The sequence below is a fragment of the Anomaloglossus baeobatrachus genome, chromosome 6 (assembly GCF_048569485.1).
Source record: "Anomaloglossus baeobatrachus isolate aAnoBae1 chromosome 6, aAnoBae1.hap1, whole genome shotgun sequence".
Classification (NCBI taxonomy): Eukaryota; Metazoa; Chordata; class Amphibia; order Anura; family Aromobatidae; genus Anomaloglossus; species Anomaloglossus baeobatrachus.
In genome coordinates, this window is record NC_134358.1 from 551,848,270 (window position 1) to 551,875,277 (window position 27,008).

General features: G+C 43.1%; 1 protein-coding gene across 1 annotated transcript; it reads right to left on the bottom strand.

The window, feature by feature from the left end:
• Positions 1–351: 351 nt before the first annotated feature.
• Positions 352–26,688, bottom strand: LOC142244607 (protachykinin-1-like). Its single transcript, XM_075316863.1, has 6 exons — positions 26,504–26,688; positions 22,457–22,611; positions 17,183–17,282; positions 16,037–16,060; positions 12,380–12,433; positions 352–475 (listed from the first exon to the last, which is right to left on the bottom strand). Exons 2-6 carry the CDS (start codon positions 22,565–22,567, stop codon positions 426–428), a joined length of 339 nt encoding a protein of 112 aa, XP_075172978.1. The 5' UTR covers positions 22,568–22,611; positions 26,504–26,688; the 3' UTR covers positions 352–425.
• Between the last annotated feature and the right edge of the window lie 320 nt (positions 26,689–27,008).

The following is a 27,008-nucleotide window of genomic DNA, read 5'->3' on the forward strand; positions in this document are numbered from 1 at the left end:
CTCCTGGGTGTCTGCTTTTTTTGGGGGTGTAAGCTTACCCACAACGTTTTTCTCCAAGAATAAGACCTCCTCCAAAAATAAGCTCTAGTGCTTTTTTGGGGGGCAGAAAAAGTATAAGACAGTGTCTGATTTTTGGAAAAACACAGTACAAAGTTATCCCCATTAAGTAATTTTAGTTCCTAACAGTCCTTACTTCCCAGGTCGCTGATCTCATTGATCCCTGATAATCCCTATGAAATATTGTAGGTGGTGCTGTGACCTCCTTGGTGGGGTGGGTCACTTACCCCTACATTGATTTCCTTATAAGAATGATTCAATGCCGGGTGTAGAGAATAAATACTTTATTGGACACGAGTTCTGCTAATATCCGGATCTGGACTCTTCTCCATCTATAGTACACGTCTATCACACATCATGGCAGTCGATTATTTACGCCTTCTGATGGACTCGTATTTATTGTTCCTCTTTTCTGATTCTGAAAAAACAATATGATGATGAGGATTAAAGGAGATATTCAACTTTTTTTTTTTGAGGAGTGCTGTAATTTGATGCAAACACAGCGCTTATCTAAATGCAAAATAATAACCAGGAGCAGGCGGTTTACATTTACAGAAAAAAAAAAGTGTTCCCAAAAATCTACAAATTGTCCAAACACAATTCATGACCATTTTAATGATTTCTGCTTGCGGTTACTGCTTGCATGTATCGTGACCGATATCGCTAGCGTGCGCACCCTCCCCCATCGTTCGAGATCGCTTGAGCGATGTCGTAGCGTGTAACGCGGCCTTTACTCTCACAGCTGAGGGTTTGCTACGTTTGTAGGCAGCCTGAAGGATAAACGCTTTAAATGCGAATCTCAAAAAATGTTTTGGTAACACCTTTTAAGAGATAAATAGATATTATAGATAATAGATAGATATGGTGTTTCCTCAAAAATAAGATACTGTTATTTTTTGCCCCAAAAAATGGCTAGGGCTTATTTTCGGGGAAGCACAGGTTGGGAGTACGTTTACACCCCTAAAAAGGCAGACACCCACAAGGAGAATCATACTTACCAGACTCTAGACATAGATGTCACTCACAGGTCCTCCTGCAAATCCTCCTTTGATTTACAGCGGGCACTCCCAGCAGGTCCTTGTGTGTTCAACAGAAGGCCTCCCCTGCTTCCGGCCGACACTTACACACATATCACATCGCAGTAACATCACACACACAAACATCTGGTGATACCGCACTGCTAATCGAAAGCAGTGCGGTATCACCGATCAATGCGTTCCACCGCAGGTCTTCAATGGGTTCCACCGCAGGTCTTCAATGGGTTCCACTGTAGGTCGTCTCTTTCCATTGCGTCCCAGATCCCAGAGGCAGAGCAGTATCACCAGGTCTGTGTGTATTTTCATTCCATCACAGGTCTTCGATGGGTTCCACTACAGGTCCTCTCGCTCCACTGCATATCAGGTCCCCGGAGCAGAGCATCCCAGGTCCCCGCACCAGGTATGTGTGTGTGTATTCTCATTCCACCACAGGTCCTCGATGCGTTCCACCACAGGTCTTCGATGGGTTCCACTACAGGTCCTCTCGCTCCACTGCATATCAGGTCCCCGGAGCAGAGCATTCCAGGTCCCCGCACCAGGTATGTGTGTGTGTATTCTCATTCCACCACAGGTCCTCGATGCGTTCCACCACAGGTCTTCGATGGGTTCCACCGCAGGTCCTTGATGCGTTCCACCACACGTCTTCGATGGGTTCCACTGCAGGTCCTCTCGCTCCACTGTGTCCCAGGTCCCTGGAGCAGAGTGGTCTCACCAGGTGTGTGTGTATTCTTGTTCCACCGCAGGTCCTTGATGCGTTCTACCACAGGTCTGCAATGGTTTCCACTGCAGGTTCTCCCGCTACATTGCATCCCAGAGCAGAGCAGTATCACCAGGTGTGTGTATTCTTGTTCCACCGCATATCCTCGGTGCGTTCCATAACGTTCGGGGTCTGGTGAGTATGATTGCTGGGTCTTCTGTCTTCTTTCTTTTGGGGGTGTCCACTGTCTATAATGAAGTATCCTGCAGTATCTTTCACTTTTTAGCTGCATGGACACTTCATTATTGAACCATGACTAGGGCTTATTTTCGGGGTAGGGCTTATATTTAAGCCTTATGCCAAAAATGCTGAAAATCCTTGCTAGGGCTTATTTTCTGGGAAACATGGAGGATAGGTAATAGATAGATAGAGGGATAGATAGAGGGATAGATAGAGGGATAGATAGAGGGATAGATAGAGGGATAGATAGAGGGATAGATAGAGGGATAGATAGAGGGATAGATAGAGGGATAGATAGAGGGATAGAGGGATAGATAGAGGGATAGAGGGATAGATAGAGGGATAGATAGAGGGATAGATAGATAGATGGATAGATAGATAGATAGAGGGATAGATAGATAATAGATAGAGGGATAGATAGATGGATAGATAAGCTGGGTTTACACACTGCAACATCGCAAACGACATCGCTGTAACGTCACCGGTTTTGTGACGTTACAGCGACCTGGCCCCTGCTTTGAAGTTGTGTTCGCTACAAATCGTTCAGGACCATTCCTAGGTCCTTTGTTTCCCGCTGTCCAGCATGCATCGCTAGCAAGTTTCAGTGTGTAAAGGGGACTTTACAGCGACTCTGCGGCTCTGTCTGTGTAGCGTCCTGATTAGCGGTCACCTGTGAAGGATTCACCGGTGACCGCTAATCCCCCGAGTGACTAAAGTGTCCCCCCCTCTCTCATACTCACCGATCCCCGATCACCGGCGCTGCACGCCGTTCACTCTGCTCCAGCGGCTTTTCCTTTTTTGAAAAAGCCGGCCGCTCATTAAACAATCTCGTATTCCCTGCTTTTCCCCGCCCACCGGCAAATATGATTGGTTGCAGTGAGACACGCCCACACGCTGAGTGACAGCTGTGTCACTGCACCCAATCACAGCAGCCGGTGGGCGTGTCTATACTGTGCAGTAAAATAAATAAATAAATAATTAAAAAATCCGGCGTGAGGACCCCCCCAATTTTAATACCAGCCAGATAAAGCCATACGGCTGAAGGCTGGTATTCTCAGGATGGGGAGCTCCACGTTATGGGGAGCCCCCCAGCCTAACAATATCAGCCAGCAGCCGCCCAGAATTGCCGCATACATTAGATGCGACAGTTCTGGGACTGTACCCGGCTCTTCCCGATTTGCCCTGGTGCGTTGGCAAATCGGGGTAATAAGGAGTTATTGGCAGCCCATAGCTGCCAATAAGTCCTAGATTAATCATGTCAGGCGTCTCCCCGAGATACCTTCCATGATTAATCTGTAAATTACAGTTAAAAAACACACACACACACACACGAAAAATCCTTTATTAGAAATAAAAAACACTAACAAATTCCCTCATTACCAATTTATTACCCACAACAAAGCCCTCCTTGTCCGGCGTAATCCACGGTCCTCCAGCGTCGCATCCAGCTCTGCTGCATGCAGGTGACAGGAGCAGCAGAAGACACCGCCGCTCCTGTCACCTCCACGCAGCTAATGAAGAGAGCCGTGTGATCGGCTGAGCTGTCACTGAGGTTACCTGGATCCAGCGGTGGATGCAGCGGTGGCCGCGGGTAACCTCAGTGACAGCTCAGCTGATCGCGCTACTCACCGCCGCTCCGGTCAGCTCCACGCAGCAAATGAGGTGAGTAGCGCGATCACCTGAGCTGTCACTGAGGTTACCTGCGGCCACCGCTGGATCCACCGCTGGATCCAGGTAACCTCAGTGACAGCTCAGCCGATCACACGGCTCTCTTCATTAGCTGCGTGCAGGTGACAGGAGCGGCTGTCTCTTCTGCTGCTCCTGTCACCTGCATGCAGCAGAGCTGGATGCGACGCTGGAGGACCGTGGATTACGCCGGACAAGGAGGGCTTTGTTGTGGGTAATAAATTGGTAATGAGGGAATGTGTTTGTGTTTTTAATTTCTAATAAAGGATTTTTTCGGGTGTGTGTGTGTTTATTTACTGTCACTTACAGATTAATCATGGAAGGTTTCTCGGGGAGACGCCGGACATGATTAATCTAGGACTTATTGGCAGCTATGGGCTGCCAATAACTCCTTATTACCCCGATTTGCCAACGCACCAGGGCAAATCGGGAAGAGCTGGGTACAGTCCCAGAACTGTCGCATATAATGTATGCGGCAATTCTGGGCGGCTGCTGACTGATATTGTTAGGCTGGGGGGCTCCCCATAACGTGGGGCTCCCCATCCTGAGAATACCAGCCTGCAGCCGTATGGCTTTATCTGGCTGGTATTAAAATAGGGGGGGACCGCACGCCGGATTTTTTAATTATTTATTTATTTACACGGCACACAGAGCCGCGCGGCATTAAATGAAGTCGGGTGAAGTTCACCTGCTTTTTTGACATGTCCCCAACGACCAGCTAGTCGCTCTGCAGGTCCGGATCACTGTTAGGTCGTTGGCCAGGTCTGCCTGTTTGACAGCTCACCAGAGACTTTGTAGCGATCCCGGCTAGGTTGAGATCGCAGGTTGGATCGCTAGAAAGTCTCAGTGTGTAAACCCAGCTTTAGAGGGATAGAGGGATAGATAGATAGAGGGATAGATAGATAATAGATAGATAGATAGATGGATAGATAGATAGATAGATAGATAGATGGATAGATAGATAGATAGATAGATAGAGGGATAGATAGATAGAGGGATAGATAGATAATAGATAGAGGGATGGATAGAGGGATAGATAGATAGATAGATAGATAGATAGAGGGATAGATAGATAGAGGGATAGATAGATAGATAGATAGATAGAGAGATAGATAGATAGAGGGATAGATAGATAGAGGGATAGATAGAGGGATAGATAGAGGGATAGATAGAGGGATAGATAGAGGGATAGATAGAGGGATAGATAGAGGGATAGATAGAGGGATAGATAGAGGGATAGATAGAGGGATAGAGGGATAGATAGATAATAGATAGATAGATAGATGGATAGATAGAGGGATAGATAGATAGATAGATAGATAGAGGGATAGATAGATAGAGGGATAGATAGATAGAGGGATAGATAGATAGAGGGATAGGTAGAGGGATAGATAGAGGGATAGAGGGATAGATAGATAGATAGATAGATGGATAGATAGATAGAGGGATAGATAGATAGATAGATAGATAGATAGATAGATGGATAGAGGGATAGATAGAGGGATAGATAGAGGGATAGATAGATAGATAGAGGGATAGATAGATAGATAGAGGGATAGATAGAGGGATAGATAGATAGATAGATAGATAGATGGATAGAGGGATAGATAGAGGGATAGATAGAGGGATAGATAGAGGGATAGATAGATAGGACAGAGAAAGAATATTTATGAGATAATAGATATGCAATAGTTACATATACATAACCTAGGTAGACAAGAAATAGGATATATAGAAATTAAATATATATGAAGTGTTTTGTTACAATGTATCAATGCAAGTAAAATGTGTCATTCTCAGATTATAGTAAAAACCTCCATTGTTTATTTTTACAACAACCGAGCGGATCCTCCTGTTTCCAGTCTCTGACAAACTACAAAAATGTTTTGTTTTTTTTCACTGACAGTAAGGCTGCTTTCACACATCTGGTTTTTGCTGAGCGGCACAATACGATGCTTTGCAGAAAAAATGCAACAGTTTTTTTTTTGCCACCGGTTGCGTTTTTTTCCGCATAGACTTGCATTAGCGCCGTATTGTGCCGCATGGCCTTGCGTTGCGTCCATTTTTTGCTTAGCCCATGCGGCGGCTGGATGGAACGTTGCCTGGCACTTTTTTTTGTGCGGCGAAAAAAACGCCGGATGCGGCGTCCTGCGGCAAAAACCGCACCCGGCTGCTGGATGCGTTTTTTTGCACTGCGTATGCTCAGTATCAAGCCGCCTCCGTCAAAAAATGGACGGGCCGCATGGAAAAACTTATGCAACGGATCAGTTTTTTCGCCGCATCCGTTGCATAGGCTTTTGAGCCGGATTGAGCCGCAGTGCAAAAAACAGATGTGTGAAAGCAGCCTAAGCAGAGATCGTGAAAATGGTTAATGATTGAATAAAGTCTGATATAAAGTAGCAAAACGTTTGATTACGGGCTGATGAAGCGTGGTTTGCATATCCACGAGATTTAGTTTGTGTGTTTTGTATTTATAGGATTCATTACGGTAATAGGATCCATTTAGTCTGAGTCACATTTCCTTCGGGTTTGTCGTACTCTTTGAATGGCTCCACAATGCACCTGTTACCGTATGACGGGTGGGGGAGGGGTGATCTAGAATTTTATATGACTTTGTTTTTGGAGTTGTTTCGGAAAATTGCCTTTTTCTGTGTCTGGGTGTAAGAGCAGGTGCGGTCTCTGCTGCCATAAGAAGATGGTTACATCACATGGCATGGTCAGGGGCGTACTGAGAGGCCGAGATGATGAGTATATACAGTATATAGTTAAAGGGAACCTGTCACCAGATTTTTGAGTTATAAACTAAAACTAGCACCTTAAGTAGCTCCTGGGCTGCATTCTATAAAAGGTGCATGTTTTCCTCTGACCCCCCCCCTCCGTAGACCCCACAGTTACCTTTATAAAATCTCCCACCATGTATGATAACCCTTGGGTCCAGTCAGATGGGCGTCTTATTTTGCAGCTCCTGTCCCTACTTTTGGTACTGATCTCCTTCCTCGTCTGATGATTGACGTGGATAATGCCTCTGGCGCCATCCACGTAGCTGGGCAAACTCTCGAGCCTGTGCAGAGATATTACTGGCTTGCGCAGGCGCACTTTGCTCTGTTCTATTGAGGGCAGAGCTGAAACCATTGCTGCACTTGCACAAGCTGGTGAGTTCTCTGCACAGGCACGAGATTTTGCCTAGCCATGTGGAGGATGTCACCTACGTCATCACTTCTGGTAATGGGAAGCAAGAAAACCGTGGCCAGTGCATGCACATTTATGTTTTAACTCTGCCCTCAGTAGAGCAGAGTGTAGTGCGCCTGCACAAGCCGGCAATGACTCTGCGCAGGCGCAAGATTTAGCCTAGCCATGTGGATGACGTCACCTACGTCATCACTTCTGGTAATGGGAAGCAAGAAAACCGTGGCCAGCGCATGCACATGTTTTGCATTTGCCACAGTAGGGCAGAGTGAAGTGTGCCTCCACAAGCCAGCGATTTCTCTGCACAGGCATGAGATTTTGTCTGGCGATGTGGATGACATCACCTACATTATCCACGTAGCCAGTCAAAATCTCATTTCCGGTAATGGGAAGCAGGAAAACCATGGCAAGTGCATGCACATTTAGGTTTTAACTCTGCCACAGTGGGCAGATCGAAGTGGGCCTGCGCAAGCCGGCAATACCTCTGCGCAGGTACAAGATTTTGCCTGGCTATGTGGATGACGCAGGCCACGTCATCCACAACGCCGGGCAAAATCTTGCACCTGCGCAGAGTCATGTGGTTGACTCTGCGTCATCCACGTAGCCAGGCAAAATCACACTTCCAGTAATGGGAAGCAGGAAAAGCATGGTCAGCGTGTGCGCACTTATGTTTTTGGCTCAGCCTGCAATAGGGCAGAGCGAAGTGCGCCTGCGCGAGCCGGCAATGTCTCTGCCCAGGTGCGAGATTTTGCCAGGCTACGTGATTGTGGATGACGTGATCTGCATCTAACCCGCAGCTTAGCAAAATCTCGAGTCTGCGCAGTGACATTACTGGCTTGCGCAGGCGCATTTCACTCTGCCCTACTGCGATCAGAGCCAAAACATAAGTGCGCACACGCTGGCCATGCTTTAAATGCTTACCATTACCGGCAGTGAGATTTTGACCGGCTACGTCAATGACTCCATCCACATCGCCGGGCAAAATCTCGCGCCTGCACAGAGAACTCGTTGGCTCGCGCAGGCGCACCAATGTTTTCGTCTCTGCCTAGTACAGCAGAGTGAAGTGCACCTGCGCTAGCCGGCAAATGTCTCTGTGCAGGCTCGAGATTTTGCCCTGCTACGTGGATGGACAGGAGCTGCAAAATAGGATGCCCATCGGACTGGACCCAAGGATTACCATACATGGTGGGAGATTTTATAAAAGGTATTTGGGGGTCTACAGGGGGGGGTGTGTGTGTCTTTAATAGAATGCAGCACAGGCAGTTCCCCCGATGCTGACTAGACTCTTCAAAGTCACATCTCACTTGACGATATAAAGGAAATGCAAAAGCTCCAACTGGCCCCCAATTATTGCAAGTCTTTAATAACAATGGTCCTTTTTATAAAAGCCAAAAGGGACTTTTTGGGACCCCTAGGCACTGGGACCCGAGTGCCATTGCAACCTCTGCGCCTATTGTAGGTACACCCTCTGTAAGCAAATTAGAAATGAAGGGGCACAGTATCCAACTCTGCCCCTTCATTTAGCAATCAGCCGTGGTTTTTGCACCCAGACCCTCACTAACTCAACTTTTGGCCACCATAAGGAACCATTGCAAAAAGAAAGGGTAGTTGCGGAGGATCAAGTCTCCGATCATCTGGCACTCAATGGACATCAGTATGGGAGACCACTGGAGATCTATACCAAAACAGTAATAAGTTAGGGGCTGACAGTAAATATTTAGGCAGATTGTTTCCCTGCTATTATTAAATAATCATTATTGTCCATCACTGATACATTGTGCAGAACAAAATATACTGACTGTAAAAATAGGAGGAAATGTAATTATCCTCGGTGCAGAGGTTATGTACCTGCTCCGTCTCCAATAATATAAAGATTGGACCAGGCTCTGAGACCCGGCATAAGGCACAGCGCTAACTAATGATCCCCCGGAGGGAATGTTATTATCGGGGTTAAGGCTGGATGACCTGCGAGCGACGTTTATCTGCATCACAACCACAACTGGGAATCCGGTCAGAGAGTGCCGGGCATAATGAGCCATGATAAGGGGGACGGATCAGAAATATCTTATCTGGACGTTATTTAGGACGGGAGCAGGAAACATTGAGTGCTGAGAATTATACTGGAGAGGAACAGATTGTGTGCTGATCGAAATGGCAGGTGAAAACTCCGAGAGGGGAGTTGTAAGGGTTAATAATAGTGGCAGAGTCAGAAACAATCATGGGGGAAGAAAAAAAAAAAAAAGGTATTCCGAGGGGAACAGTGGTGAAAGGAGAAGGTGTGGATGAAAATTGTGGGTGCATGGTAATAGATAGGTAGGTGCCACATTCTGAGTGCCGGGCAGGCAACAACTAGTCACATTGCCTTATCTAGGGTAACAAGATACAATGTTAAGGCGTAAGTGGATGAACAAGCTGTCACAATTCAAAGTCAGTTAGGATGTAGTAAGTATGGAAGTAGTGACACTTTCAAAAAGAACACAAGTTGGGTGTGTGTGCGTTCAGTACAAGGGAGCAAGATCAAGAAAGAATCATTATTGGCGACAGAGACCCTACTACACAGGCAAATGGGTGATACCTCCTAGAGAGAGAGACTTGTTCAGGCATGAGTAGAATGTTGACTAGTTATGGAGGACCTTAGGAAGAAAAAGGATCTGCCCAGCTGAGAACATAAGAAGAGGGTAGCAGCTCTTGTAAGGGATCGCTGCAAGTAGACTGGGTACCGGGTTCATAGCCCAACATATTGACCCATGTGGCCCTATATTGGGAAGATAGAAGTTCACCTTGCCCTGTTTAATGTTGAAGTGCCGTCCCCTGTAACCGATATGAAGGTGTCTCTGTATGATACAAAAGAGTTCTTCAAGTGTATTGCCTGCTGCCCTGTGTACCTACTTTTATTGTCAAGTAATAAAGAGAACTAGGTTTTTACAAACTTGTCTCATGTCCTCATCCTGGATGCAAAGGGGTCTAATGCTGAATAGAGCATGGCAGGCCTGAAGGTGAAGGTGTCCATGGTAATAACAACAACACCAACCACACTCACGACCCCCATCTTTCTGTAGTGTGTTGGGAGGTGGAAAGGGAGTCTCTCGCCCATGGCTACTACTTAGAGCAATATTACATTGACAGAGGCAGTAGGATACAAGTTCCTTGCATGAAGAAAATGGGGTAGTGAGGACCCATGGAGCAAGTGAAGTAGTGCCTGAAGTTGAACGTCATGAGAAGGTGGCCAGAAGCATGGACCCTAACATGATGACGACTCGTGGTCTGAGGAGAAGGAGGACTACTCATCAAGGCAGTGGATGGCGCCTGAGAGCATAAAAATGCAGCCCGGATCCGGCCCCAAATGGGACGTTCCCGCCGGAGAACGGTGTGCGGTTTAAAATGAAGTGTGAGTGAGGAATTTTGAGTGCATGGAGTGCAGCGAAAGGTGAGGTCGGTAAGTGACCAGTAACGTGTAAGCAGACCGGCAGGGGAAGAGGTGGAGCTGATCAAACGGGAAGCGTGAGGTTAGTAATAGACTGGTGCAATTTTCCCTGCAGCATGTGAAGAGAGAGGAGCTGAGAGAGAGATCTCGAGTCGAGATGGCACACAATGACCTGGAGGCAAGAGCACAGTCTGTACAGTGAATGAAGAACTGGAAGCGGGAAGCCAACAGCTTTGAGGAGCAGCGATAGAAGCACCTTCAAGAGAGGTGGGGTTACCTGGATGAGGGCAAAGGTGATCCTGGGAAGAAAGAAGAAAGGGATTGAATTGCCACCACCATTCATGGGGAGTAGGATACCAGCCACCCAACCAGACTTAATCAGCTGCTAGGACATATTCTAACAGCCAATGGCAATCCCTATGTGACTCTCGAGGGAGGCATTCACTCTCCAGAAGACCCTGTGCAGATAAGGCATCCAGACCAGCCATGGAGGTGTAGAGCACCCCCATCACCCAGAATCTGGAATGCTTCCAGAAAGCCGTCCTGGAGATGGTCGGCGAATGGAAATACCAGCTGTATTCCTGTTGGCCAAGTAGCCATGTTGTGTAAGGTAGTTCTGGAGAGCCCTTCTAAAAAGTAAAGCTGTGACCTTTCGGGTCAGTTGGACTTAAGATAAGATGCAGGAGCGTGTAATGTGCGGCACTATTCATGAAACATTCAGGGCCAGAAGAGGCCTGTGTTGAGTGTCAGGACTGTTTTATTGCCTTCGTGGCCGAGAGGCCTGGACTTTACAGTACAGTTACCAAAAAAATCTGAATTACTGTCTTTTTTTCACTTTACAGTGTTTACTATACGGACTGATTAATTTTATATTTTGATTAATATGATTGTTATTTTTTCTTTTTGTTTATTTTAAAAGTCTTTATTTTTAACTGAGAAAAGAAGGAGGGGGATTCAAATGTTTATTTTTTTCATATTTTACCTTATTTTTTAGCCCCCTGACGTAGGCCGAGTAAGACCTATCAAACATGTTTGATATATTGCAATAGGGTATTTCAGTATATAGGAAATATTATGGTCTCCTGTGGAGCTGAGCTTTACAGGAGTACCAAGATGGCGCTGACATGGTCCTGCAGCAGGTCCTCGGCCACAATAATTCCCTGTGATCTTGTGGTAGGAAGCTAATGGAAGATTATCATTGAGATGCAAATGGCTTACAGCAGCGATCAGAGCTCAGCTCCGGCTGCTGATGTTAGAGACAGATGCCGGCTGTGTAACACAGTCAACATCTACTGAGTGTGGGGAAAATTCAGCTAACGAGCCCTCTCCACACTTTCGGACCCCAGCATGGACAAACAGTTAAGTCAATTTGCGCTAAAGGGTTAAACAGCAGAATTACTTATTACATACGTATACAAAATTATGCATAGCAGGTTAAAGAATATTTTCAGTATTACACTTAATGTAGTTTCTAACAGGGAGGTTCAGGGAACAAAACACACAGTTAGATAAATAACTTCACTGTGTAGTCAGATCCCCTACTAACTAGATGTAGTGGTCTGTTCCTGCCTTACTGCATTATTGTGGAACAAACCACTGGGACCAATTAATGGGGGATCTGACTACAATAAGAAGCAATGCTCTAGATTGCAAAGGAATAAAACTAAATGTATAAAACAAATTGTAAAATGTTATTTTATTCTGTATTTTCTCTTACAAAAGATTAAACTAATCTTCAATCTTACAAAAGAAAGTCAAAAGATGGTCTTTTAATTACTTTCTCATTGATATACTTATTTTCCAGCACAGCCACATAAAAATTGAGAATATTGACGAAAGTATAGAATTCAGTCACACTACACTGGATTAGTTTACATTAACTCTCATGAAATGGAGCTAAGTTTGTCATTAGGTCTAACAAGTTTAGTGGTTTTCCATAGGACTGTAGGGAATCTTACAGATTAGTCACAGTCCACAAAGAAACAAGGAAATGACAAGTTCAGCTCTGCTACATCTAGGAGTTTATTTGTGTGTATTCAGCCCCACACTTACCAGAACTTAATGATCTCTTGCCCATCAGTCCGATGAAGGAATCTGCTTTCTGTCCTGAGGTACAAAACATTGGTGAATTATTATGCGGCATGAGAAAAAAAAATATATTTACAAGGCAGGAGTATTTATAGAAATCACCGAGGACAATGGTTTCTGAGCTTCTATTTTCCTGACCTGAATTCTAAATTGTAGAAATAAACAATAATATCTATAGAGGAAGGTGACTATAATCTGGACGTGTTATCTGATGTAGCAGCTTATTTGTGACTCAATGGATTAATCAGATAAAGCCTATATTTTACCTAAGCTCTAAATTCTGAATTAAGTCTTAAAATTACGGTATGTATTGTGCAAAAGAAAACAGGAGCTGAAGTTACAGAAAACAACATTACATACAATATATTACTTATCCTGTAATGATATTGTACTCCAGAGCTGCACTCACTATTCTGCTGGTGCAGTCACTGTGTACATACATTACTGATCCTGAGTTACCTCCTGTATTATACTCCAGAGCTGCACTCACTATTCTGCTGGTGCAGTCACTGTGTACATACATTACTGATCCTGAGTTACCTCCTGTATTATGCTCCAGAGCTGCACTCACTATTCTGCTGGTGCAGTCACTGTGTACATACATTACTGATCTTGAGTTACCTCCTGTATTATACTCCAGAGCTGCACTCACTATTCTGCTGGTGCAGTCACTGTGTACATACATTACTGATCCTGAGTTACCTCCTGTATTATACTCCAGAGCTCCACTCACTATTCTGCTGGTGTAGTCACTGTGTACATATTATATTAATGATCCTGTGATCCTGAGTTACCTCCTGTATTATACTCCAGAGCTGCACTCACTATTCTGCTGGTGTAGTCACTGTGTACATATTATATTAATGATCCTGTGATCCTGAGTTACCTCCTATATTATACTCCAGAGCTGCACTCACTATTCTGCTGGTGTAGTCACTGTGTACATATTATATTAATGATCCTGTGATCCTGAGTTACCTCCTGTATTATACTCCAGAGCTGCACTCACTGTGTACATACATCACATTACTGATCCTGAGTTACCTCCTATATTATACTCCAGAGCTGCACTCACTATTCTGCTGGTGCAGTCACTGTATACATACATTACATTACTGATCTTGTATTATACTCCAGAGCTGCACTCACAATTCTGCTGGTGCAGTCACTGTGTACATACATTACTGATCCTGTTCTGATCCTGAGTTACGAGTTACCTCCTGTCTTATACTCCAGAGCGGCACTCACTATTTTGCTGGAGCAGTCACTGTGTATATACATTACTTATCCATTGATAATATCCAATACTGTTCCTATACTACACACTGTATTATACTCCAGAGCTGTGCTCATTATTCTGCTGGTGCTTTGAAGTATAATACAGGGTGTAACTCAGGGTCAGTACAGGATCAGTAATGTAATGTGTGTACACAGTGACTCCACCAACAGAATAGTGAGTGCAGCTCTGGAGTATAATACAGGAGGTAACTCAGGATCAGTAGAGGATCGGTAATGTAATGTGTGTACACAGTGACTCCACCAACAGAATAGTAAGTGCAGCTCTGGAGTATAATACAGGAGGTAACTCAGGATCAGTAATGTAATGTATGTACACAGTGACTGAACCAGCACAATAGTGAGTGCAGCTCTGGAGCATAATACAGGATGTAACTCAGGATCAGTAATGTAATGTATGTATACAGTGACTGCACCAGCAGAATAGTGAGTGCAGCTCTGGAGTATAATACAGGTTACAACTCAGGATCAGTATAGGATAAACAATATAATGTATGTACACAGTGACTGCACCAGCAGAACAGTGAGTGCAGCTCTGGAGTATAATACAGGATGTAACTCAGGATCAGTAATGTAATGTATGTACACAGTGACTGCACCAGCAGAATAGTGAGTGCAGCTCTGGAGTATAATACAGGTTACAACTCAGGATCAGTATAGGATAAACAATATAATGTATGTACACAGTGACTGCACCAGCAGAACAGTGAGTGCAGCTCTGGAGTATAATACAGGATGTAGTTCAGTACTGGTACGGATTATATAATGTATATTTTATGCTTTATTAACCTACAAATATATTACGGTTGCTATGATGTCTGCGGTGTCCGTGCCATGCTGGATGATATGACCCGTCCAGCTGGTGCGGTGCCAGGCTGCCATTTCCTGTCAGATATCGTTGCGGCGCTGTGAACAGCTGTCCTGTCTCTCGTACCTGTTCACCTTGCTAAACATTTGTTGAACATAATCTCTTAAACTTCCTTGTACCAAATCTATAATTAATACTGCAGTTAATTTATTATGGCCAGATTCGTTTCCCCGGTCCCGCTCCACCTTCCACCTCTGCTGTGTTAGCGGCAAGATGTCTGATTAATGAGACCTCTGGAAGAGAAATCCTCCATTGCTTCCCCAATGTCCGCCTGTTCTATTATGCTATATACCGATACAAGTAACAAGTATTTGCGAAATGCAAAGCCAATGATTCATTGTTTTTATAAAATATAAATCTTAAAATTGTGATGTACATTTGTATTCAGCCCCTTGTAGTCTGATACCCCTAAATAAAACCCTGAGTGACCAATTTCCTCAAGAAGTCACTTAATTAGTAAATTGAGTGCACCTGTGTGTCATTTCATCTCAGTATATCTACAGCTGTTCTCTGAAGGCCTCAGAGGTTTGTTTCAGAATATTAGGGATCAAACAGCATCTTGAAAACCAAGGAACACACCAGACAGGTCAGGGATAAAGTTGTGGAGAAGAGTAAAGCAGGGTTAGGTTATAAAAAAATAGCCCATGCTCTGAACATACCATGGAACAATGTGCAATCCGTCATCCAAAAATGGAAGGGGTACGGCATATCTGCAAACCTACCAAGACATGGCCGTCCACCGAAAGTGACATATGAAGAAGGAGAGCACTAATGAGAGGAACAGCCAAGAGGCCCATGGTTACTTTAGGAACCACCGAGATCACAGCTCATGTGGGAGAATCTTTCTACAGGACAAATATGAGCTGTATAATCCACAAATCTGGCCTTTATTGAAGAGGGGTGAGAAGAAAGACATTTATGACAGTCATATGAAGTTCCACTTGCAAAAAGCGATGGAGGGGACACAGCAAACATGTAGAAGGTGCTCTGGTCAGATGAGTCCAAAGTAGAATTTTTTGAGTCAATATAAAATGCCATGTGTGGCAGAAAACTAACACTGCACATCATCCTGAAAACACCATCCCCACTGTCACACATGGTGGTGGCAACTTCCTGCTGTAGGAAGGCTTTTCTTCAGCAGGGGCAGAACAGGTGGTCAGAGTAAATGGGAGGTTGGATGGATACTGGAAAAGACTTGAGATTGAGGCATAGGATCACCTTCCAACTTCTCACATTTTTCAGATTTATATTTTTTAAATCTTTCGAAAACCAGGTATCATTTCCTTTATACTTCACTAATACTTGCTACTTTGTGTTGACATATCACATAAAATCTCAATAAAACACATTTGCGTTTGTGAGTACAATGGTAAAAAATGTGGAAAAGGTCATGGGGTACGAATAAGTAGCCATAGTCAATTTTCCTATAGAAATGAGATCATATTGCCACTACTTACTTTTGGGTGATGTTCCTTTAGATTCTAGAATGGAAAACATATATAGTCATTATTTAAGTACATAGCACACCAGGGCATATTATATATATGTTTTAATTTGCTGCTGTATTTAATCATATATAAGTGTTTGGGAACTTTTTTGTTTTGACTTGATAAATTATATGACTCTGGCCACCACTAGAGGGAGCTCACTGCATTGAATGTTTACATCTGATAAAAACTCCATAAGCTATCTCTCTGTATGTGTCATGGCCCCATGTGATCTCGGGGTGGGGGTGGGGGGGATCTGGGATCAGAAGGTCATAGTGTATTGTGGATCACAGATTCGCTTTAATGCCCGCTTGCTATTTACCCTTATCTGGAGAGTATTTAATTCCATCTGATACTAAATAGGTTAAGGTTCTTTTCTACCCTGCAGTGATCTAACAGGTAGTTGTAATCTCAGCTGCAACCACTCCCTTCTCCTCACTCCTTCCTATGCTGGCTATAGCTCATACCTATGCTGTCCATGTTGAAGGAGGTCATTGCTGCATAGCTGTGATGACTTTACTATTGCACCTGCAAAGTTTTCTACTAAGGAAACCTAGGAGTGGTTTTTATTGTGTCTTTCCCCACTCATTTGCCTTACCTTCCTTATTTTGTCTGGCCTTCACTACTCAGGATGAGTTCAGGGCCAGTAAGGGCCTAGGCACATGACGGCGCACAGGGGAAGGACTCATCTAGGGATGTTACGAAATGCAGGTATCAGCCTCAGGTGAGTGTTGCGATGTGACACTTTTCCCCTCTTCCTAGCACCAGGACCATTCGTTCTATGTCCCCCCCCATATGTACTCTTTGCGTTGCGTCGCTCACTAGGGGGTCAGCCCATCCCCCGGCGTGACAGTATGAAGTGAGCTCCCTCTGGTGGTGGCTCCAGGTAGCTGATAAGATAGCATAATGGCAAACAGGGAAAGCCCTTTAATGCAGGAGACCCTCTGAAATGATCAGATAGCTTTGCCACTATGGATATTCACCATATGTAAGAATCCAGTTGAGGAAAATGGTGCATAAATATAGAGTGCAATATGGGATTATTTATAATACATGAATAGCTTCACAGTATATACTATAACTGCCATAGCGTGGAGTATAATATCATACACTCACCACTGTTTCTTTTTCCCATCACTCCATAAAATTGATCTGGTCGGAGGTTTCTTGCAATTTTCATAGGGTATCTGTTGTATGCCATTTCCTCCAGATCTGCCTAGAGGGATACAGGGGATTATCTACATCACGTAGGGATTATTAGTGGCATATTCTCTTACAGGAAATTAACTTAGAAACGTTTATTTAAATCAGGGCGGAATGATCACGGTAGCAGGGAGCGCAACCACGAACGGGCCCAGAGGTGACTGCAGCCCCCGCTTCAGCTGGATGTGCGAGGCTGCACATCCAGCTGAATTGAATCGCGGTGCAGAGACCCATCAGGTCCCTGCACTGCAGCCAGTAGCTTTCATCTGCATCTCAGTTACTGAGGGCAGCACATGGCAATGATGTCATGCATTGCAATAGCACTGACTCAGATTATAGCTGCATATAGTGACATATATACCAGGATGGGGACATATATACCAGGATGGGGACATATATACCAGGATGGGGGATATTTTCACCAGGATGGAGTTATATATACACACCACATACAGAGATAGACATATACAGAGACAGACACATACAGAGACAGACACACAGAAAAAAACAGAGACACACAGACAGACAGACAGATAAAGAGACACAGAGAGAGAGGGAGACAGTGAGGGAGAGTAAGAGACACTTAGTTACTATCCCAGGCAACACCGGGTACTACATCTAGTAAAATAATAGAGAATGAAGACATTAATGAGACGTTCTTGTATATACTGTATCTCCGCCGGGCACAGGACCTAATCCTCCGTGTTGCGGTGAAACAAAAGGATTTACCCATTGTATAGAGAACACTGAGCTCTTCTGATGCTCGGTGACAATAATTAGTCGCCGTGATATCCCATTCTACTCCTGTCACCGCGGCGCTGCTCATTTATCACCACCATTGTGAATCTGACTGAATTTCTTTCCATTTACTGTGTCAGACGCACTTAGGCTCCTTAATGCAAATCCCACGACTGGCAAGTGAAATGAAAAAAAAACAATAGTGGATTGTACTTTATACAGAAGTTACAGGAAATTTAAAGGGTCTGTGAAAGATTACTAAAAAAAAAAAAAAAAAAAAAAAAAAAAAGGTAGGTTTAAATTTTTCCCCCCCAAACAGCGCCAAACTTGTGCACAGACCATGTCTGGTATTGCAGCTTAGCCCTCATTTAGTTGTGTAATCTAGTGTTAATTTTTTTCTGTGTGCTCAAACTGTTTTTGATTCAGATCAATTAATCTTTTTTTAAGAATTCCTGGTGGAAGTTAATACTGAGAAATTTCACATTCCTTTCAATTATTACTCTTACTCACTGAGCCATCTGGAAGTTACACGGGATCTGAGTGCCAAGTCATCAAGTGACAGACTCCGAGGGGTTGTACAGACCACTAGGACCTAAAAAATCCTTACTTTCTCTAAGGCTAAGTTCACACTTCCGTTGTTTTGCATCAGTCACATGCGTTGCTTGACGCATGTGACTGATGCGTTGTACAACGGATGACAACGGTGACAAAGAAAAGAATTTCTTTGTCGGACTCCGTGACTCAGGACAGGTGAGTGAGTGAGTGTCTGTCTACATGCGTGTGCACATGCAGAGTGCGGGAGGGGGGCAGAGCACGGGGGGTTGGAGCCGAGCGGGGCCGTGGAGCTGAGGACGTCAATGCCGCGGGGACTGCAGGGCTGGGGAGAAGTGAGTGAGTGTGTGTGAGTGTGTGTGAGTGCGAGTGTGTGTGTGTGTGTGAGTACACATGCGGAGTGCGGGAGGGGGCGGAGCCGAGTGGTGAAGTGTCGGCCTCCTTGCACACTGTATCCAGGGTAAATATCGGGTATAACCAAAGCACTTTTTGCTTGGTTACCTGATATTTATCTTGGATACCAGCTTAGCGCGGGCTCCCTGCACCCGTAACCAGTGTAAATATCAGGTAACTAACCAAAGCGCATTGCTTGGTTACCCGATGTTTATCCTGGTTACGGGGGCGGGGAGCCAGAGAGCGCATACGCAGCGAAATCCTACGGATAGCGCTGCTCAAAAAACGTTACAGGCTGCGTTGCTCCCGCCCGGCGGTCAGTTAAAAAACGACTGACCGCGACGCAGCGGATGCAACGCAGCATCATCAGTCACAATCCGTCACTAATAGAAGTCTATGGGGAAAACAGGATTCCTGCAAAATATTTTGCAGGATACCGTAATTCCTAAAGGCGACGGATTGTGACTGATGCAAAACAATGGAAGTGTGAACTTAGCCTAAGTTAGGGTACTTTCACACTTGCGTTGGACGGCTTCCGTTGCTATCCGCAGCCTTGAGGAATTACGGTAATGTTGCAGGAAACCGTTATATTCCTCATAGACTTCTATTAGCTACGGAGGGGAGCAGCCTGAGGACTGAGGAGTAACATGCTAATGTGTTGTGAGCTGGACATGGATGATGGTGCAAACTAAAGACCAGTGACTGGAGATTCAAGCCCCACAAGTCAGGGATAACGCATTTTAGTAAGTGCCCAGAAGGGCAAGTGTTTATTGTTTTCTGCTGCTTGTTTCTTTGCTGTTCTCTAGCTGAATATAAAAGCCGCACATTTACTTTATATGGACTGTGTGCATGATAATCCGCACTTAGTAGATATGAGGTATTGATGTTTAGAACCAGATCTATCAATGGATTATCATCTACACTTACTCACTGCACCTTCCTTGCTCATCCAGCCACTTCTGAGAATATCTCCACCTCCGATGCCTCCAGGACCGGGAATAATTTCTCTACATTTCTTTGACTATTGTAATATTTTCCCATGCACATCAGAATGAGCTCAATTCTAGCCGTTTTATCTTAACTAAAGAGGACGGCGAAATGAAATAAACATTAGTATAATTTTAACCTAATGGATTTCTCCTCCAGTCTCTCCTGCGCCGTCCTGCTCCCTTGATAATTTCTGTCAATTGCATCTTCTCGCAAAAAACATTCTTCATGGTAATCAAGACCTCATTATGCCTATCGCCGGGTATCCATTCACACTTTCATCTCCTCTACTTTACCCACAGTATTACTGGAAGAAAGAAAGCCTTGAAAGGGTTAAAGTAAAGCACAGGAAGAAGCCTTTAATGAAGTACCGGTAAGGTGACCACTATACAGATTCTGGGTTTTCCAGTTCTGGATCAGCTTCTAGTTCGGGATCAATCTTCAGGTTGTGTATCGATTTGAATCAGTCTTTCTGTTCAGGATCAGTCTTAGTTTTCGAAGAGTCTAATATATCTTCATCAAGTCTCTGAATCTGGATCAGTCTGTCATACTAGGTATGGGGTAATACCATACATACAGCAAAAGGAGATGGGAACCCTGTCTCTAGGGAAGGGGGAAGATTGTGACCCCTGGAAAAACCTACCACTGCCCCCTGGCTCCCATGACGTCCCTAGCTAGGTTCTGTACCTATGGGCCCATCAGGATACCTAGGCCCTGACTGACCCTGAAATAAGCCCTAGGTAGTGACTGGATGGGATGAGCACTAGTCACCCCCACTAAGACCTAAAGAACACACAGGGAAAACAAACGGACAATCTGTAAGATGACTTTGTGAGATTGACTGCAACATACATCAATGTGTTACGACAGGAGATTTCAAGCTGACTGCTTGCAATTTGGACAGCATAGGAGTAAACTATCACCGGCAACAAACAAAGGGGAAGTGAAGATATATTTAGACACAGGGAGTGGGGATAAGGGTTTGCAGCTGAGCTGCCAAGATATCCGCAGGGTCCAAAAGGGAAAGAGTAAACTCTAACGGGGAATGAAGCCATCAGGGAGCTACAAGGTTCTGCATCCCCACAAGGATGCAGGGCCTACCCCCTTAGGGACCCAGAACCCCAGTGCCGGTAACACCAAAAAGCCAAGTAATCCCAGTTTTTCCCCAACAATCCCCCATACAATGGTACCCAGCTAGGGTGGGACCAATCGATGGCCGCCTAGAGTTGGAGTAAATCCAGTCCACTAGTTGACCAGGTGGGAGGGGCGGACTAAGGACAGAGCAGTCAGACTGAGTCGGCCGTGAAAGGGAGTAGACAAGAAACAGTGAGTGAGTTGACAGAGGAGATGGTCTCACGCTGGTGACGGTGACCTGGTACCCAGGAGAGGTGGTTGCCGGTGGAGTACTCCCGGAACTACACACAGAGAGGCTACAGGATCCTAGGACAGGAAAGAGCTCCAGACTGACCTGTTAACACCTGCACAGCAAGGGGACCATCAAGGACCTTGCTGACCCTAAGAATCCAAAGACTCAGTAGCAATAGGAGAACCGGGGACAGGACCAGAGCCTCCAACCTCACAGGGTTCACGCTACCATCAGGCGGACAAAAGTGGACAAACCACAGGACGGGGACCCCCAGTTGTTCCATATCAAGGGGACCCACTTACCAGAGAAAGGTGCAGGGGAAGAAGGTACAAGAGAACTAAACTGGCACTGGGACGAAGGGGACCTGGAGGCAAAACCAGCCGGCCTCGGGCAACCAGTCAACATCTACCAGCAGTGAGTAAACCAGTTGGACTATCTTCTTCTGACGCTCACTACATCATACATCCTTTGGGGCAAAACCCTACTTGTGGAGGGACTACCACTCTAGCTGCAAATCCCATTTGCCCCAGTAGAGACATTCTGCAGTGGCGGCTCCCTACACTTAGCCGCAACACCGCAAGTGGCGTCATAAGTGAACATTACATTATTCTCCCCTGTAAATATCCCCATTACAAAAAGGACTCAGGGCACGGAACCAGGTAACGGCCACCACCGTGACTTCCCCAAGACCTATACTACCCGGGACCGAGTACCCCATATCCCTGGGTGCTACAGGGAAGATACATAGAATTCCATTCACACCAAGGAAGAAAGGATGGAATATCAAGGAGCAGATTGTGTAGCCAAACGCATTGACCTTTTAAGCCAGACATCACAGGGTTGTCTGTCAACCACGACATAGTCTTTAGTTTTTGAATCAATATAAATCAATCTTTATTTTTTGTATTGTTTATCAGGTTTCCGTTCCGTCTCTAGGTTTTGGATTAGTCTACATTATCCTGGCCAGTTTCCTCCTTCTGGATCAGCCTCCAATGTCTCAAGTACTCTTTTTAATCTCTGGATCAGTCTTCAGGTTGTAATTTATAAGACATCTGATGGACATTTGGAAGCAATTGCTCCCATGCAGAGTATAGTATGTGATAATTAGGCTCCAGCTTCAATGATTCTTCCATAGGAAATGAGAGTCTTACCTGGTTTGCATCTTGAGAAGGCCAATAATTCCCTTCTGTCCAGTCCATTTCTTCAGGCCATGCTTGTGTGGCAGCCAAGAAGAACACCATACATGCTACAACGATATTCATCTTTAATAATTCGGGTCTTCTTTGTCCTTCTGGTGGGAATATCTCTGTAAAAATTAATTTAAAAAAAAATGCTTAATATGGACCATTCTTCAAAAGAAGGTTCCAACCACAAAACTTCAGGTAATGTTAAAAACCTTTACTCATTTTGTATAAATCTCTTAATAGTATGTTAGAGCTGACCACCACAAAAAGATATGGGGGCATTGACATGAAAAAACAAACAAACCCCTAAATGGCACCATCTCTTGGAATGGGGCGCGAGTTGAGGGTGAGGGATTGACTCTGGATTTCTCGGCATGCTACATTAAATACCTGGTCCTGGCCCGGTGTGTGGACTTTGGTCGTGTAGGCTGAGAACCCCTGCAGGCTACATACTGACCCAGGTGATGGCTGGCTAGGACCAGATGATGACTCATGCTCACAAGGAGACCAACTTGTGAGCCTCTAGCTTCTATTCTGTGGGGCTACTCGGTTCGAGGATAGGTCTCAGTGCTGTGCTTATGACCACTCTCGAGGTTCATGCCATCTTGCTTTCTGTCTCCTGTTCTCGGTTGCCACAAGCTACCCACATTATGCAACCTCCATGACTAACCAACTATAAGTCAGTCATGCTTGCTCACTAGGCCTTCACTGACTCCTTCTAGAACAAACTGTCACTTTCCCTCTTAGCTGACCCTTCCCAGCATGTGATAGTCCTAACACTTAACCATTTATATCCCTGCTATCAGTTGCTTGGCAGACTTAACTTTTCTCTTAGCTGACCCCTCCTAGGGTGTGCTATGCCCAACATTTAATAATTTCTATCCCTGCTATCAGTTGCTTGGCAGATTTAACTGTTCACCTTTCTCTTAGCTGACCCCTCCCAGGATGTGCTTGTCCCAACACTTAATCATTTCTATCCCTGCCGTCAGTTGCTGGGAAAACTTAACCTTTCACCCAGTTCTATGCAAACATTATTATACCTTACCAACCCCGCTATATTTCACACATTTTACCTAACATCACTAACATTTATCTCTATCATGTATTACATTACTTTACACCTTATCCTAATATTCATTCACTACATCACAATATTTAGAAAAGACACAAGACACTATTCACACTACATTACATGATGCGATTGGTGTTTTCAGGGGTATGAATACCACCACCATTGTCAACCACTCTTACACAGGAAGACCAAATATTTTTGCTTAATATTTTTATGGAAAAAAACATCTATAATAAAGAAAAAAGCTTTATCCTTTATGTTTAAAGTGAAATTCTCTCCAGATATTTTTTAGCTTCGTTGTTTTTTGCACATGGAGGTAACAATTTTGCAAAATGTTTATCGAAACAAATTTAAATCCGATTACAGTAAATTTAAAGTTTAGTAAAAAAAAAAAAATATAATTGCAAATGGATACAATTTTTTTTTGTTTCTAAGAAAAAAAAAAATCTCCATTTAGTACCACGATCAGAACCTGTCCTGTAACAATCAGGAAAGCCTTTCTCAAGCTTGATCTGGAAAACACTTTCCTGATCTCAGAACAGCATCAGATTCAGTCATAGGTACATATTAAACAACATGGAACAGAAAAACAGCTCCAAAAAAAAAAAAATTGTAAAACTGTACAAAACTCAGAAATTACATATACCTTTTGCCCACGGTGCATTTTTTCTAGAGTTTTTCGTTGCTTATTTTTTATCAATGAAAGCAAGTAAAAATCATCCCAGCAAAGTCTATGAGAATTGTGACTTGCTGTGCACACGCTGCTTCTTTTTTCCTTGCTGTTTTTGTTGCTGAAAAAAAAAGCAGCAACCTGTCAATTGTTCAGCCCTGTGTGCACAGTGCAGTTTTTTCTGCGTTTTGTGGTGCAGTTTTGGATGCAGTTTGTTGCCCTAAACTGCATATCTCTTCTCCTGTGAGCAAAGTCTATGAGAATTCTGAAGTGCTGTGCGCACGTTGCTTCTTTTTTGCCTGCAGTTTTGGGTGCAGAAAAAACAAGCAGCATGTCACTACTTTTTTGCGTTTTTTTCCTGCGTTTTTCCATTGAATATAGTGAAAAAATGCGACAAAAAACACACTGATACGTGACAAATGCATGGGAAAAAAATGCACCAAAATTCGGCAAAAACGCAGCCTTTCTGCTTTTTCCCCCCCATCTCAATAGATAAGCATGAAAAAAGCAGCTTTTTTTCCTACCAAGACATCCTTTTTTTGTGCTGAAAAAGCACTATGGGAACATAGCCATTAAGCACACTTTTTTCAGCAGTTTTTTCCTGCCAAAACATGCTTTTTGTTTGTGCAGAAGAAATCTGCTACGTGGGCACATAGCCTTTTTGCGTTTTTTTTTTTCCCTGCATTTTTCACCAGTTGACTTCAATGGAATCAGTGAAAGATGCAGGAACAAACACAAGTGTAATGCACACGTTGCATTTTTATGTGCATTTTTCTGCAAGTTGTCATGGAAACAAAAAAAAAGCATGAAAACTACATATAAAAAAACCTGACATTTTTTCAGCAGCTTTTTTCCTGCCAAAACATGCTTTTTTGTGTAGAAACAATCTGCTATGTGGGCACATAGCCTTCCTGTGTTATTTCTACCAATTGTCTTCAATGGAACCAGTCAAAAACGCAGGAAAAAACAAACACACACTTGAAATGCACACATTGCGTTTTTTTGTGCAAGTTGTCATGGGAACCAAAAAAGCATGACAAAAAGCATGAAAAAAAACCGCATAAAAAAAAACCCCCAAAAAACATATAACAAAGTAGAAAAAAACTGACATATTTTCAGCAGCTTTTTGCATGCCAAAAAATACTTTATATGCTGGGAAAAAAGAAATGTGGGCACATAGTTTTTGTTTTTTTCAATAATTGAAAAAAAAATCTAAAATATAATTTTGAAATTATAACCTAGAAAGGATAGAGACAAAACATAATAAAAGTAGTAATTTTCAAAAATGTAAAAAAAATAAATAAATTGGAAAAACTTAAATAAACATAACACATACTTAAAAACAAAAAGAACAACGTAAAAAGACTAAAATATAAAAAAAAAAAAACAAACAAAGTTGAGAATTTGCTAAGTGGGATAGAACATAAAAATCATAAAGAGATAAAACATAATACATACAGTAAATTTCAAAAATGTAAAGAAATAAGTAAATTGAAAAACATAAATAAACATAGCAAGTACTTAAAAACAAAAAGAACAAATGTAAAAAGACTAATATATATATATATATATATATATATATATATATATATATATATATATATATAAAAATAAAAAAAAAACAAAAGTTGTGAATTTTCTAAGTGGGATACCTTAGAACCTTAAAATAATAAAGAGATAAAACATAATACATATAGTAAATTTAAAAAATGTAAAGAAATAAAATAAGTAGATTGAAAAACATAAATAAACATAGCAAAACAATGTAATATACTAAACTAAACAAAACAAAACAAAACAAAAAAAAACACAAATAAAGTTTTGAATTTTCTAGGTGGGATACCTTGGAATCTAAAATTCTTAAAGAGACAAAACATAATAAATATAGTAATTTTCAAAAATGTAATAAAATAACTAAAATTGAAAAAAAAAACAAATAAACTTAGCACATACTTAAAAACAAAAATGTAAAAAAACTAAATTAAACAAAACAGAAAACCCATAAACAAAGTTGTGAATTTTCTAGGTGGGATACCTTAGAACTTAAAAATCCTAAAGAGATAAAATATAATAAATATAGTAATTTTCAAAAATGTAAAAAAATAAAATAAATACTTAAAAACAAAAAGAATAACGTAAAATACTAAACTAAACAAAACAAAAAAACCCAAACAAACAAAGTTGTGAATTTTCTAGGTGGGTGACCTAAACTTTAGCTCTTGTCAAACTACTAACTCCTTGTTAACCCATTGAAATCAAAGCAGTCACTCACCGTGGAAGGCTGAGCTCCGGAGTAGGAAATCCAGGTGACTGACTCCAGGTGGGACTTTCTCACTTTTTATATGACCGGTGTAGTAAATTAGGCTGATTTGCCTGAAGCTAATAAACACATGACGATTTTAATCAGAAACACGGAACAATAGAAGCTTCCGTGTATTCCTTTCAATCAATATTTGATCAGCTCTTCTCTGTCGCCATCCTTGTGCTTTTTGGGATTTTTGAATTGTCACCTGTAATATATATTTCCAAAGCGGACAACCCAACTAATAAATTTAATGACACAAGACGAAGGGACGGACGTCACATGGAAATGGAAAGACTCTTGTTTGCAAAGATAAATTGAGTTGTCCTCTTCTCTCCTTGACAAGGTCATCATGAATGAAAGCTTCGATGGTCAACATTTCTCTAGTGATTGACTATATTGGGATGCGGAAGTTTCCATGGAAAATTAAGAGGTGTGAGTAGGTTTTTTTTTTCTTTTAGGTGGATAATAGCGC

Bases quoted from the DNA above. Each gene is read 5' to 3' on its own strand.
- LOC142244607 (XM_075316863.1), bottom strand. From the start codon at position 22,567: ATGAATATCGTTGTAGCATGTATGGTGTTCTTCTTGGCTGCCACACAA. The intron at 17,283-22,456 runs GTAAGACTCTCA...GTATCCCTCTAG, and splicing joins CTTCTCAAGATGCAAACCAG to GCAGATCTGGAGGAAATGGC. The intron at 476-12,379 runs GTAAGTGTGGGG...TTGTTTTTTCAG, and splicing joins CAAGAGATCATTAAGTTCTG to AATCAGAAAAGAGGAACAAT.